The 15,411-nt window shown below is 48.5% G+C and overlaps 1 protein-coding gene across 1 annotated transcript in view; it reads right to left on the bottom strand.

Annotated features, from left to right (window-relative positions):
• The window catches only part of TRAP1 (TNF receptor associated protein 1), a 79,097-nt gene that overhangs the window by 9,511 nt on the left and 54,175 nt on the right, over nucleotides 1–15,411 (bottom strand). Inside the window, exons 10-14 of the mRNA XM_074965682.1 lie at nucleotides 14,955–15,075; nucleotides 14,662–14,731; nucleotides 5,824–5,971; nucleotides 2,123–2,308; nucleotides 353–491 (exon numbers count right to left, since the gene is read on the bottom strand). Of these exons, the coding sequence (XP_074821783.1) occupies nucleotides 353–491; nucleotides 2,123–2,308; nucleotides 5,824–5,971; nucleotides 14,662–14,731; nucleotides 14,955–15,075 (664 nt within the window). The remainder of the gene's footprint in view (nucleotides 1–352; nucleotides 492–2,122; nucleotides 2,309–5,823; nucleotides 5,972–14,661; nucleotides 14,732–14,954; nucleotides 15,076–15,411) is intronic.

Consider the following 15,411-nt stretch of genomic DNA (forward strand, 5'->3'; position numbering starts at 1 on the left):
CTTCAGGGAGGGTCGGGAAGTAACAGGAAAGGAACTTGCAAGAACTGGTGCTCAGCAGCTTACAAACCAAGAGCAGGCACTATACAAAGAGACAGCTGCCCAGGTCAGGGGCAGAGCTGCCACGGGGGCCTCTGAGCACTACAGAGGCAGGATGCTAACTAGAGAGAGTTTGCTCACATGCCTAACAAAGGCAATGCTTTCTTGAGGGAGGGCACAAAAATAGGGTATTCTCACTGGCTACCATCTTGGCTGCCATGTGGGAGGCTCAGCTCCACCTGGCTGCTGAGCTGGAGAATGTAGGTGCTGAGCCCAAGGCCATGCACTGGACGTGTTGGGGGAAGGGATGCTCTACCTGGGCGGCTCTCCTCAAACTTCTCTTCCTTATAGTGGTCAACAACGATGTCAGTCTCTACTGAGATCAGCTTCTTCTTGTCAAACTCCCGAAGGTGCAAGAGTGTCAGCTCATCAAACTGCTCATAGCAGAACAGCACCTGTATTGGAAAGGACAGTAAGCAACACGGTGTCCAGTGATGAAAAGGATTGCCAGCAGCTCATCAGAGCTGCAGGGACAATAGCCTCTTCCCTTTCCCAGGGTGCAAAGCTGTGCTAGCCAGCAAGAGCATCACAAGTGAATGCTGGCAGATCCACCACTGCCCGCCCCCCCGACACCCTGGCTCCCCAGACACAGACAGCAACTGAACAGGCCAACAGGTTTGTTGATCGACATTGCTGAGCTCTGTGCAAACCCTTCCCCTTGCAGCAGCAGTTCCCAAATGGGGTCGTGCTACAAGCAGATGGGGTCACGGCTGTCCCTAGTGCGCAGAGGACATCATTCTGCTCTGCACAGCGTGACCTCACATGTATGGTGCTTGCAAGGTTATAATGCATGGAGGACATTTTGCTCTACAAAGTGGCATCCTCCGCACAGCATGACTTTGCACGCACCATACGTATGAGGTAATGCTGTGCGGAGGATGCCACTTTGTAGAGCAAAATGGCGTCCTCTGTGTGGTGAGACCTCACACATATGGTGCGTGTGCAGTCATGCAAGGGGGGAGGATGCCATTTTGCTTTGCAAAGTGGCACCCTCCATGCAATCTGTGACCCCAGGAGGAAATGGTTCATTAAAATGGGGTCAAGCAGGCAAAAAGCATGGGAATCCCTGCCTTGCAATATCGACCCTGCCATGACGTACAATGTCTCAGCATGCACAAAACAGCCTTCTGTGAAAAGGTCTCCTCTTTGCAGGGGCAGTGCTGAGTCAAGAAACTGCTGATTATAGATACATCTTCTCGTACTTCAGTGTTCTCCAGATTTTCATCCCTACCCTCTACTACAGATCCCTAGCAGTCCCAGGAAATGGACTGTGCCCACTTGATCCTATCAGATCCCTGCTCAGTGCCCAGGAGAAACTGAACATCCCACAGGGTTCTGCTAACACGCGTAAGGTGAAATTCCCTCCTGCCCCAAATGTGAAGGATCCCAAAGTAGCCTGGAGGGGCCTGGAGATGGAGAATTCTTGCTGCCCTGGGGAGGAACTGTGAAAGGTGAGGAGGACCATCCTAGGACACCTGGAAAAGACCAAAGGCCCAGACACTGACCTGCTCCTCACTCATCACCCTGGTACAGGCATTGCAAACCAATGGCTGGGCTCTGAGGCAAAGCAGCTTTACTGCTGTGGTGTTAAGCTGAGAGAAGGGCAAGAGCTAACGGATTTTCCCCAGTACAGACCAATACTAACTCATACGTTTGTGAGGCTCCCATTGCCCTTCGCTTCTGAATAAAGAGACAGCTCTAATAATCCCCTCCCTACCACAGGGTGAATATCTGAGGCCAAGAGGAGGCAGAGGGCTGCTAAGCTGCACCGGCCCCGCAGAATGACTGAAGAGGAAGTAACATATGCAGAGGGCAGGGAGCAACGTATCTCAAAGGTTGTCTCTCCTTTGCAGCGGATCTGCTGTATCCAGCAAGCCCCTAAAATACACCAGACACAGGGGACCCTACAGAGAGGAAGCTAGGCCTGGCAGCAGAGACAGCACTCTGTGGTGCTGATGCCGATTGGCAGCAGCAGAGGGCAGCACACAGCTGCATCCTGCTGAGACACAGTGCATTGCTCACCCACCTCCATATCCTTTTTCTTCATGGCCTCGAAGTACGGCGAGTGCTCAGCCAGGTGCCGATTGGGCGCACACAAGTAGTAGATATTTCGGCTCCCTGCCTGCATGCGGCTGGCGTACTCTGTCAGGCTGGTCAGCTGGCCTGCAGGCAGTGCCGAGGACTCGTAACGCAGCAGCTTCGCTATGTCCTCCTGGGAGAGGAGATTTACCTTGTTAGAGGTGGAGTACTTGTGGCACCTTAGAGACTAACAAATTTATTTGAGCATAAGCATTCGTGAGCTACAGCTCACTTCATTGGATGCATTCAGTGGAAAATAAAGTGGGGAGATTTTATATACACAGAGAACATGAAACAATGGGTGTTACCATACACACTGTAACGAGAGTGATCAGGTAAGGTGAGCTACTCTGAAACTTGTTAGAGGTGTGATCTCCCTTGCAAGGGGCTGGAAACCTGCTTTGGTTTCTGCCCAGGTCTCCTGCAGTGACACACAGTACAGAGCAGAAGGGGGTCTAGGGGCAGAAGGGTCATCAGAGAAGCTGGAGGAGCTTCTCCCCCATAGCACAGAGGGAAATTTGGTTTCTTTAGAGGGTGTTTTTATGGCACTTGTCCCCGCAGTAGTTGAGCACCTCAGGGTTCTGCACAGATCTCTGAACTACCTTAGCCAGCAGGCCAGGCTGGGGCAGTGCAGCCACTCTGCACTCAGAACAAGCATGGGCTGTCAGTAGCTGTTTTACTAATGTGGGAGAGAGGGGTGTTGGCCAGGACACCAAGATAATCCACCATGCCATAGGGCTTCAGCCCTCCCACGAGCAGACAGAAGGGAGCTCAGTCCAAGGACCGAGGAGGAAGAGGAGGAAACTCTCCTCTGCACTTTACAAATCCAAGTGATTATAGCAGTCTGAGGTTACGCCCAGCCATCTCATACTGTAACCCACAGGGACCAACAAAGCCTAATATGAGCAACTGCCTTAGCCACTATGCAAGGTGAGTGTATGGGTAACTATAGCTTCTAATATGGTATATACATGTCAGCAAAAGACTGGCAACATTTGCCATAAACACCCAGCCCTGTTAGCAGGCGCTGATCCTGCTACAAAAGGGTTAAGTGGGTTCTGCTGACTCACTACCCTTCCTGGATACAAAGGAGGTGGGAATGGCCCTCGAGTGTGGGCTAAGCAGTCCTGAGTGAGGAATCCTGGAAGAAGCAAAGCCTGGGGAGAAAGGCTGAGCTGAACATTATGTTCTGTTCTTGTTTACAGATAGATTCCAAAGCAAGAAGGGACCACTCTCATAATGAAGTCTGACCACCTGTGTAACACAGGCCTGAGACCTGCCCCACAATAATTCTTAGAGCAGAGCTTTTAGAAAAACATCCAATCTCGATTTAAAATGGTCACCGATGGAGAATCCACCATAACCCTTGGTAAATTGTTCCAATGGTTCTCTATTCTCACTATTAAAAAAATATGCTTCATTTCCAGTCTATATTTGTCTTGCTTCAACTTCCAGCCGCTGGGGTGAGCAAACTATGGCCCAGAGGCCAAATCTGGCCCTCCAGAAGTTTTAAACTGGCTCTCGAGCTCCTGCCAGGGAGCAGGGTCCGGAGCTTGCCCTGCTCTGGTGCTCCAGCCAGGGAGCGGGGTCAGGGGCTTGCCCCAGTGCATACGGCTCCTGGAAGCAGTGGCATGTCCCCCTTCTGGCTCCTACGCATAAGGGCAACCAGGGGGCTCCGCATGTTGCCACCACCCCAAGCACTGTCCCCACAGCTCCCATTGGTCGGGAACCACAGCTAATGGGAGCTGCAAGGGCAGCGCCTGCGGACGGGGCAGCGCGCAGAGCTGCCTGGCCGCACCTCTGCGTAGGAGCTGGAGGGGGGACATGCTGCTGCTTCTGGGAGCTGCTTGAGGTAAGCACCGCCTGGAGCCTGCCCCCCTGCCTGCACCCCAACCCCCTGCCCCAGCCCTGATCCCCCTCCCGCCCTCCAAACCCTTCGGTCCCAGCCTGGAGCACCCTCCTGCACCCCCAACCCCTCATCCCCAGCCTCACCCCAGAGCCTGCACCCCCAACCGGAGCCCTCACCCCCTCCTGCACCCCAACCCCCAATTTCGTGAGCATTCATGGCCCACCATACAATTTCCATATCCAGATGTGGCCCTCAGGCCAAAAAGTTTGCCCACCCCTGTGTTAGACCCTTCTCTGCTAGACTGAAGAGCCCATTAGTAAATATTTGTTCCCCGTGTAGCTACTTATAGACTGTAATCAAATCACGCCATAACCTTTTCTTTGCTCAGCTAACTAGATTGAACTCTGACTCTATCACTGCAAGGCATGTTTTCTAATCCTTTAATCATTCTTGTGGCTCTTCTCTGAACTCACTCCAATGTATCAACATTCTTCCTGAATTGTGGACACCAGAACTGGACACAGAATTCCAGCAGCATTCAAACCAGTGCCAAATACAGAGGTAAAAATCACCTCCCTATTTCTACTCAAGATTTTCCTGCTTATAAATCTAAAGATTGCATTAGCCCTTTAGGCTACAGCTTTGCACTGGAAGCCCATATACAACTAATTATCCACCACGAGCCCCAAATCTTTTTCAGAGTGGCTGCTTCCCAGGATAGACTCCCCCATCCTGTAAGTAGGGCCTCCATTCTTTGTTCTTAGATGTATACATTTAACCATATAAAAAACACATATTGAGAGCCCTGCAAATCTGCAGATATCTGCTTTATATTCACGGATATCCACATACGTGGACCATCTTTGCAGATCGGATGCAGATACAAATTTTGTATCCGCACAGGGCTCTACATGTATTGTTTGCTTGAGCCCAGCTTACCAACCCATCCACATCGCTCTGTGTCAGTGACCTGTTCTCTTCATTAGTTAGCACTCCCCCAATTTTTGTGTCACCTGCAAATTTTATCAGTGATGATTTATGTTTTCTTCCAGGTCATTGATAAAAATGTTGAACAACACAGGGCCAAGAACCAATCTCTGCAGAACCCTACTAGGGACACACCCGCTCAATGAGGATTCCTATTTACAACTACATTTTGAGTCCTGTCAGTTAGTCAGCTTTTAATCATGTGCCACATTCATTTTATATCTTTCTAGTTTTTAAATCAAAATGTCATTCAATACCAAGTCAAATGCTTTACAGAAGTCTATTACATCATCACTATTATCAGCCAAACCTGTAATCTCACCAAAAAAAGATATCAAGTTAGTTTGACAGGAGCTATTTTCCATAAACCCATGTTGATTGGCATTGATTATATCACCCTCCGTTAATCCTTGATTAATCGGGTCCCGTATCAGCTGCTCTATTACCTTGCCCAGGATCGATGTTAGACTGACAGACCTAAAATTAGGGAGGTGGAAGTATTAATATTCATATTAATAAAACCAAGCCCCAGAGCGAGGGCATGTTTACTCTGTATAGTGTGTGGGCTGTGCCTGAGAAGGGATGGGGAATGGCACCTGTCCACATCCCCCTTTCTAAAAGCTTGTAGGACACTGTGGAGGTCAGAATATTTTGGAGGATCTGTAAAATTCCAAAGGATCAGGCACAAAAGGCCACGAGCAAATGGTAGGATCCCCAGAAGAGAATCACCTTCCCGCACCACTGCCTTATCCCCAGTCTGGGCAGTAGTCTGCACTCTTTCATGCCAGCCAGACACTTAGTATGGTATGTACCTTGACGTCCTGCTCTGCTATCGTCACAATCCCCTCTCTCATGAACAGCCCGTAGTCTTCAAAGAACTTGGCATATTTCTCAGGGTCCTTCTTGCTTTGGTCAATGAAAAACTTGATCAGCCTCTTCTGCAAAACATCCCGGAGTTTCCTGCAGGGAGAATAAGTATTGTTAAAGGCAGTCGATAGGCCAAGATGTTCAATGGTTTTAGGTTAATGTCCCTTTCCCTGTATACAGTCATGGGTTTCCTACACAAGGGTTGGCTCAGAAAGAACAAAGGAGAACTGCCAAGCCACAGCCTTCCTCCTCTCACCCCATCTTCACATGGGATCTGAAATCGGTTTCCACTCTCATCTCAGGTAGGGGCAGCTCTTGGTGCTAGAGACGGGGTGAGGTAGTATCCCAAACCTACTGCTGGAGCCTGGCTCCTCCTGACCTAGAAGACTCCACCATTCTGCACTGCACAAGAGGTTTAGTGCACTCTCCCAATAGGCAGCTCACCCCACACCTGCCAAAATCAAATGCAGTGAGGAGGTGGCTATAATGTAGTCATTTTTGGGGGGTGGGGTGTTCTTAACTAATTAAGAACATATACAATGATGGAGGCTTTTTATCTTCCTATTAAGAAGAATTATTTTGATTACTGTAAAAAAGCACCTATTCTAAATCTCAAAGCACTTCAACAACAGTAGAATACACAATGCAGCTGCAACACCAAAGGCAACAACCCCACCTCAGGCAATAGAATACAAAATAACACCCTGACCTCTCTCTGGCAACACTCAGCCATGACAGGTGCCTTGGTCTGTTGTCCTTCTGGACACATTGTAAAGAGGAGTGAATTCCAAATTCAAGGGCACTCTTAGAGAAGGCCGGCCTTACAATGCTTGGCTCTGTTGACCCTCAGGGCATGGTGTAAAAGCCGATCTATTTGGTCAGACCTTTGATAAAGGGGTAACTGTAGGTGTGTTATGTATGTAGCTTAACATTGCAGCATGTCTGAAAAGAGGCCCAGAACACTGTCCAGTATTAGGAGGATGTTATGAAGGACATATTTCAAAAATGTATGCACAATAGATGGTGTTACTTTAGCGTGGGCCCAGCCTCCCTGTGTCTGCAGCTGACTTCTTGATGTGTTTTAGAACCTTTTATTTTCCAATCAATGGACCTGTTGAGGAAGTCAGAGGGCCCTAGATACTAAATTCATTCTCCCAATTTCCAGCCAAGCCTGCTGTAAGTCAGTCTGTACCGTGGATGATACATGACCCAAGAGGGAACCCGGCAAGTATTCAGAATATCCAGCAGATTGTGACACAGAACATTGCCCCAGCAACCATGAAATGTGACTGCTGAAAAAGTTTGCTCTGGAGTTGCTCTTAACCACCCTCCCTTGTTCAAAGTGAATGAACTCACTAAAGGAAAGGAGTGGTTACTCACCTCATGCAGTAACTGGAATTCTTTGAGATGTGTGTCCCAGTGAGAGCTCCATTTCCAGTGCACGTGTGTCTCTGCACCCTTTATCTGAGATTTTTGGCAGCAGTGCTTGTTTGGCCCACGCATGTGCCCCCTCGCAATCCTGCACCGAGGATATATAGGTCTGTGCAGGCGAATCACCTGCAGTTTCTTCTCTATCACAACGTCCCACAAGGTAAAACTCCAAAGCAGAGGGGAAGGAGGGCAAGTAGTGGAGCACCCACAGGGAAACATATCTGGAAGAACTCCAGTTACTGCACAAGGTGAGCAACCCATCCTTCTTCTTCGAGTAGTGTTCCTATGGGTGTTCCACTTCAGATGACTCCAAACCAGTATCCCCACAAGGAGGGGGGAGTGTCAGAACAACATCCAATACCAAAGACAAAACTGCACTGCCAACTGCAGCATCTGATCTAGAGGCGAGAATTAATAGTTGGAGAAAGTACATACAGAGGTCCAGGTTGCAGCTCTGCAGATTTCAGTGACTGGACCGTCTTTGAATAATACGACAGATGTAGAGTGTGACGTTGCAGAATGAGCTCTAGAACAGTGGTTCTCAACCGGGGTACATGTATCCCTGGGTGTACGCAGAGGTCTTGCAGGGGTACTCAACTGATCTAGATCAGAGTTTCTCAACCTGAGGGTTGTGACCCCCGGGAAGGTGTCACAGGATGGGTTTTCGGGTGTTGCAAGTGCGGGGTCGGCATTAGGGGTGGCAAGCAGGGCAATTGCCCAGGAACCCACGCCACAGGGGCCCCACCAAAGCTAAGTTACATGCTTCAGCTCTGGGCAATGGGGCTCGGGCTTCAGACAATGCTAACAAGTGAAAAACAGGCTCAAGTATCACACTGAAATGTAAGTACAATATTTATATTCCAATCGATTTATTTTATAATTATGTGGCAAAAATAAGAAAGTAAGCACTTTTTCAGTAATAGTGTGCTGTAACACTTCTGTATTTTTATGTCTGATTTTGTAAGCAAGTAGTTTTTCAGGGAGGTGAAACTTGGTATATGCAAAACAAATCAGACTCCTGAAAGGGGTACAGTAGGCTGGGAAGGTTGAGAACCACTGCTCTAGAAAGAGGTTGAACGTCAGCAGACACATAATTTGAAGTAATACACCTCAAGATCCATTTTGAGAATCTCTGGGTGGAGACTATGGATCCCTTGCATCTTGTCACAATTGAAACAAACAATCTAGGAGACTTTCAGAAAGGTTTCATTCTGTCCAGATAGAAGGGTAACACCTTTCTGACATCTAAAGTATCGAAGGCAGAATCCTGCTTAGTCCGAGGTGGTTTCAGGAGAAAACCTGGAAGGTGAATAGTCTCGTCTATATAAAATTCAAAGGACACATCGGGTAAAAACTTGGGATGTGGTTACAATGATACCTTGTCCTTAAAAACACTGTGAAAGAAGGATCTGCCATTAAAGCCCCCAATTCTCCGACTCTCTAGGCAAAAGTGATGGCTACCAAGAAAGCTGTTTTCATTGATAGGTGAACCAATGAACATGTAGCTAGTGACTCAAAGTGGTCCTTCGTAAGATCAAGTTCCATACAGGAGCAGGTTCTCTAATCTGTGGAAATAGGTTCATTAAGCCTCTGAGAAACCTTGAGATCGTGGGATGAGAAAAACAAACAATCAAAGAAAAAACCTTTTATCAAGGAGTGAAAGGCTGTAACTCCGCAAGTGAACCTTGACCAAGCTCATATCAAGACGAGATCTTTTGAACTCAAACAGGTAGTTAAGGACAGAGGATAGAGAAGAGTGATCTGGAGAAACTTGTTGAAGGATACACCAGTGATGAAATCTCTTCTGTTTCTGAAGGTAAATGTCCTTTTGCTGTTTAATAATATCCGTTGTACTTCTGCTGAACAGGGGGTCTCTATCCCCAAAAGTCATTTAGGAGCCATGCCTGAAGTTGCAGAACTTGCAGATTGAATGAGGTAAGGATACCAGACTTGTCTCAGCCAGATCAGTGCAATTACAATGAATCTAGCCTTGTCTTGCTTGATCTTGTTCAGTACTTTCAAAAGTAACGGTGGTGGTGGACACGCATGAAGGAGACCTCTTGTCCATGAGATGAGGAAGGCATCCCTCAGTGATTAAGGGTCTAGTCCCACTCGAGCAAAATTCCGTGTGTTGGTGGTGGTTGCAAAGAGGCCCACTTCTGCAAACCCTCAGGTTAGAAATATGCTGTTGAAGACTTGCATGTCCAACTCCCATTAGTAATTCTGAGGAAAATGCCTGCTCAGGTGATCTGCCATAGTGTTCTGCATCCTCGGAAGGTAAGAAGCTGAGATGATTATCTGGTTGACTATGCACCAATTCCAGAGTTTTAGTGCTTCAGCACAAAGTGAGAAAGAATGCATCCCATCCTGAGACTGATGTAGATCATGCAGACCATGTTGTCTGTCATGATCTTGATGGATTGGGCCTTGACCAGAGGAAGGAAATGAATGCAAGAATGTCTGACTGCCTTCAGCTGTAGATGGTTGATGTGGAGAAGCTACTTTTGGGACAACCATTTGCCTTGGATTGTGTGACACGCCAGATGTGCATCCCCCATCCCAAGAGGGATGTGTCTCATGATATGACAATGGTAGGAGGATCTTGACTAAATGGGACTTCTGCACAGATCTTCGAAGGTCTCTTGTATCAGCTGAGTGTCTGTAGAACCAAGCGAGGGACAGACATATACTTTCTGGGCATATAGACTGTCTTGAGCCATCCCTGGAGGCACCGAAGATGTAAACTGGCATGTTGAGTTACGAAAATGCAAGATGCCATGTTCCCTAATAGTTGGAGAGAACTTCTTGCTGAGGTTTGAGGACTGAGCTGAATCCTTGAGAAGCTGGGGCAAGATGGCAAGGGATGGATCACTTGAAATTGGTCCGTTTTGTTCGTTCTCTCTGAAGCATCTGACATTGGTCGCTGTTAGAAGATAGGATACTGGGCTCAGATGAACCACTGGTCTGATCCAGTATGGCTGGTTTTATGTGATTCTTTAGGGCAACAAATCTGTTCATATGTAGGTAAACCCTGGCTGTCACCACATCCAGAGAAGCTCCTACGAAATCTATCCGATGTGCTGGTGTAAAAGCAAATTTCTCAAGATTGAGCCAGAGGCCTAAACTGTGGAATACCAACCTTGTTGTTTGTACTGCTGACCATACCTCTTGATAAGATCAGTCCCCTGAGCAGCCAATCATTGAGATAAGGGAGGATGATTATCCCCAGATAACGTAGGTAGTAGGGATATAAATATCGGTTAAAAAAGTTAACCAGTTAAACGATTAAATTGTTTTGTTTAACTGGTTAACTGAGGTAGCTCGGGGGCTTTGGCACTGTGAGGGTTGGGGCCAATCCAGCTGGGGTTGGGATCCAGCCACCTGGCTCAACGCAGCATGGCCAGGGCAGGTGTCCAGCTGGCTGGCTGGTGCAGCCAGGGCTGGGCTCCTGCCAGCCGGCTGGGGGCCTGCTCCGGCCCGGACTGGGTCCCACCGGCTCAGCTGGTGTGGCGTGGCATTGCCGGCATGGCAGGGCTGGGGCTCCTCCGGCCCAGTTGGGGCTGGGGTCCCTCCCACCAGCCTGACGCGAGGCTGCTGGGGTTAACGGTTAACTTTGGTTAACCAGTAAGCCTAATGCTTACCGGTTAACCAGTTAACCTTTTACATCCCTAGTAGGTAGGCGGGTATGACTCCCATGATCTTTGAGAATACCTTTGGAGCAGAGGAGAGGCCAAAAGGGAGCAAGAGGTGCTGGTAGTGGTCGAGGTTGACTATGAAGCAAAGAAACCTCCTGTGAGAGTGGTGAATCGCAACATAAAAATAAGCATCTTGAAGGTCGAGAGTTGCAAACCAATCCCTGCAATTTAGGGGGAATTATAGCTGCAAGGGTCACCACCCTGATTTTCTGCTGTTCACATCACTGTTCAGATGTCTGAGATCTACTATTGGTCTCCATCCTCTGTTCTTTTGGGGAACCAGAAAGTACTTGGTATAAAACCCCTTTCCCCTGTGCTGAACGGGGACGGGTTCTATAGCTCCTAAGCATAGAAGAGAGGCCACCTCCAGTCTCAGCAACTGAATGCGAGATGAGTCCCTGAAAAGGGACAAGGAAGTGCGGTAGGTGGGAGGGAGGGACAGAAGTGAAATGGATGGAGTAATTAGATGTTATGGTCTCCAAAATGCATTTGTTGGTGTTATGCTCTTCTGTGTAGACTGAAATTGGGAGATGCGGTATTCAAAAATGGGGGGATGCGGACAAAATGGTACAGCAGTAAATCCATATGCAGTGGGTGGTTCACACTCTCGACCAAGCCATCACAACTGGCACTGGGACAATGCAGGTGGCTGGGATGAAGTAGCTGTGGCCTCTTGGTCACTGGTTCGGGTGGCTGACAGAACCTAGAAAAATGAGCTGGGTGAGACCTCTGCGCTCTCTGAGATCTGCTTAAATTATTATTTGCATGGGTATAGATCCCGAGGGATCTAAGTGTGTCCCTCGAGTCCTTCAAAGTGGGAAGGGACAAGGGAGTTGTCCTTAGACTCAGAAAACAACTTGTGACTGATGAAAGGAAGGTCTTCTACACTAGATTTGTAACTCCCTAGGGAAGCCAGATTGCTGGACCCAGATGCTCATTGTATCATGACAGTGGTCGAAATGGAGTGGGCTGCAGTATAGGCTGCGTCTAACGTGGCCTGTAATAGCATCTTTGCCAAGAGCTGGCCTCCATTTATGATGGCCTTAAATTATTGATGGAGAAATATTCAACAAAGGTATTAAATTTATTGTAAAGCAGGTAGTCACGGTTTGACATGAGCACCTGGTGATTCACTATCCTGAATTACAATGTTACAAAATCTACTCTGTGACTGAAAAGATCAAGATGCTTCTGCTTCTTGCCTCAGTTTTGTGCTGCCTCTCACGTTCATTAACTGCATCTACATCCAAGGAATTCAGTGTTGGATGTGAAAATAAAAATTCTGAACCCTTACATGGGAAGTTGTATTGTTTGTTGGCCTATTTGCATGTAGGAGGTATCAGGGCAGGAGTCTGACAGATCATCTTGGCTGGCTGTATTGGGAATGCCACACATGTCACAGCTGAGGTATGTAAAAGGTCCAAGAGTTTATTATAGGAGTCCTGGACTTCCATAAGACGAATTTGAAGTATATCTGTGACATGCTTCATCAGCTTCTGGAACTGTCAAAAGTCATCCACCCTGGAAGGCGGTAGAGGCATTACAGCCTCATCCGGCAATGATGAGGACATATCTGTGTGAGGTGTCACCTTGTCAGCCTTGCCTCCTGTTCTTCAAAGGTCTCCTCTACAGCTCCAGGTGTCCTCTCACAGGGGAGGGAAAGGGCAACATCCTAGGAGGTTGGACCAACTCTACAGGACGGTGCTGGTCCCACAGCCCCTATATGGACAACAGGATGGGTTGAATGGAGATTGCAGAAGTCTCCATGGCCTGGGGTAGCATCGGCTCTGAGATGGGTGATGAGGTGTAGGTTGGTCCCAGTTTTGTCCAAGTCTTCTGACCAGGAAGGTGGGTCTTGGAGGAGGGAATAATGATTCATCAGATGGTTTAGAATCTCCTGATGGAGAGAAAGAGGATTCCAGTTCCAACGGCAGTACCAATGAGGCTGCTGGAGGGAAGTCATAGCCTGAAGATGGAATGAGAGACAGACTCCTCCTGAAGACTGGCTCTGCTCGTGGAGTTATAACCCTTCTGAAAAGGGAGACTCTGGGTATGGGGCAGCAAAGATGTCCGCAAGAGGCGCCTAGGTCTTGGCTCTTCCCAGAACTAAAGGGATCCAGTCCACCAGAGCTGCAGCAGAGACAGTCAGTGCCACAGCCACTGAGAACAAAGACTGCACATGGGTAACTGATGCTCTCGATGATCGGTCTTCGTCAGTGCTGGTGGATTCTGGGGTTTCTGTTTGGAGGTAGTGCCACCAGACTTGTGTGGACTTTCTTGTCATGCTTCTGAGACGTGGGACATCCTAGGTTCTCTTCAGCTAAGCTTATAGACTTGTTTGGTTTAGGCAGGGCTGAATCCAACTTCTTCAAAATGGATATGAAGGAAGTCTTAGCCTCATACTTATGAGCATGCTCTCTGCTCTCCTTACAAGATTCCGCCGAGGGATCTGTGGGGGTTGACTCCTTCGCTCCCAAGTTGGACCTCATGGCAGGAGATGCACTCCTTGTTGAATCAGGCCAGTGTACAATGGAGGGAGGGACGTCCCCTGGCCAGGGTCCGATTGCGGCATCATGCCCTTTTCCATTAGGTGCATCTGAAGGCGAAGTTCCCACCCTTCCTGAGTATGGCTGGAGAACGAGAAGCAGATACTACAACTTGCTGCAATGTGGGCTTCCTTGAGAGAGTGCAAGCAGCATTGGTGGTCATCGCTGACCAAGAGGGATTGCGGGAAGAAAGCACAAATTTTGAAGCCTAGAGTACTGGGCATAGTCCAGTACCGAATCAGGGAACAGAACATGGGGTGAAAGAGGAGTGGCTCTCCAGGCCAGGAAGACTAACTACAAAACACTATAACTATCAGATAAAAACCTGAAAACACTAGAATGATAAAAACTATTTACAGATAGCCAAAACTATGGACACTGGAAGTTCTGACACAGACAATGAGGCAGTGAGAAGGAACTGAAGAGGTGGTCAGTTTGCACTGTCCTTTAACTGCTCAGTCAGGGGCATGAGGTGAGCCAGGGTGCATGGGCGGACCAACAGACACTGCTTGCAAAATTCTCCATCTCTGGGCACATGCATACCCCATAGTGGAATACACATGGGGACCACTCGAAAAACTGGAGCGCTTCACGATGTATGTCCCTGTGGGTGCTCCATTACCTGCCTTCCTTCCACTCTGCCTCAGTTTTCCCTTGTGGGACTTTGTGGTAGAGAAGGAACTGAGGGTGGTTTGTCTGCACAGCCCTATACGTCCTCGGTGCAGGACATGAGGATGAGCAGGGTGCATGCATGGGCTGAATAGGCACTGCTACCAAAATCTTGGCTCAAAGGCGCAGGCGCACCAGAAGCGGAGCGCTCACAGGGACACAACTCAAAGAAGAAGCTGGATGGTGCACAGCAAGTTAACACTCTGTCTACCATGTCTGGTTGAGAAACACCTCATGGATGAGAGAGTTTGGAGCTTCTCAGGCTACATAGTATCAGATTACACACAGAAACTCTTGTTAATGGGAACTGCACAGCTCACCTGCCAGGTCTTGATCTCAGTTGACATCCTATAGCTTTATCACCACCCACCCATAGACGGGTTAGCACCCATGCACTCACCAAAATCCGCTCCCCTGGGAACCAGCCCCTCTATCTGCTCACCTGATGAGGGTGCTCTCCTGCAGCAGCTCCCTGCTGAGGTTCAGAGGAATGTCCTCACTATCGACAACACCTAGAACAAACAGTGGCAATGAAGTGACTCAAGACTAGGATACAACTGGACTCAGAGGACTCAGCCTTTTGCTAACTCCTCCCTCCCCACAAATCTCCGGCAGATGTCTCATGTCACCATCCTGGCTGCCTTCAGAAATCTGCCTCCACTGCCCTAAGTGACACTCAAGGAAGGTGCTGCTGCAGCCTGTTGCACTCTCCTGCTTGCTCCCTGACCAGCCTACCTCTGAGGAAACGCAGCCATTTTGGCAGGATGTCAGCAGCTTTGGTTTGGATGAGGATTTTGCGGCTGTATAGGGCAACACTGGAGCCCAGCTCCCTGCTGACATCAAACATGGATGGTTTCTGTGGAAGCAAGAGGGGAAGAGGTTACACCATCCAAACCCAGGATGCTTGGGGCCCAAGTGGGGCTCATACAAAAGCCCCACACTCTGCTGATGTTCACTATGGGTTTCACAGGTCTGAGATGATCAGAGCAAATCACGTTTTTATCCTCCCCACCAGAACGGAACTACAGGAGCGTGTGAATCTTGCCCTGTGACGGTTTCTCCCACCTAAGCCAGATTCTGCTCCTGACAAATAGACACAGTTCAATGCACCCCATTTATCCTGTGGCACACTACTCCCATTGGAGAGATGCTTCCATCTCTTTTAGATACTGGGCATTCCCTTTTGGCTACT

This window comes from Natator depressus, chromosome 10, assembly GCF_965152275.1.
Source record: "Natator depressus isolate rNatDep1 chromosome 10, rNatDep2.hap1, whole genome shotgun sequence".
In the NCBI taxonomy this organism is placed as follows: Eukaryota; Metazoa; Chordata; order Testudines; family Cheloniidae; genus Natator; species Natator depressus.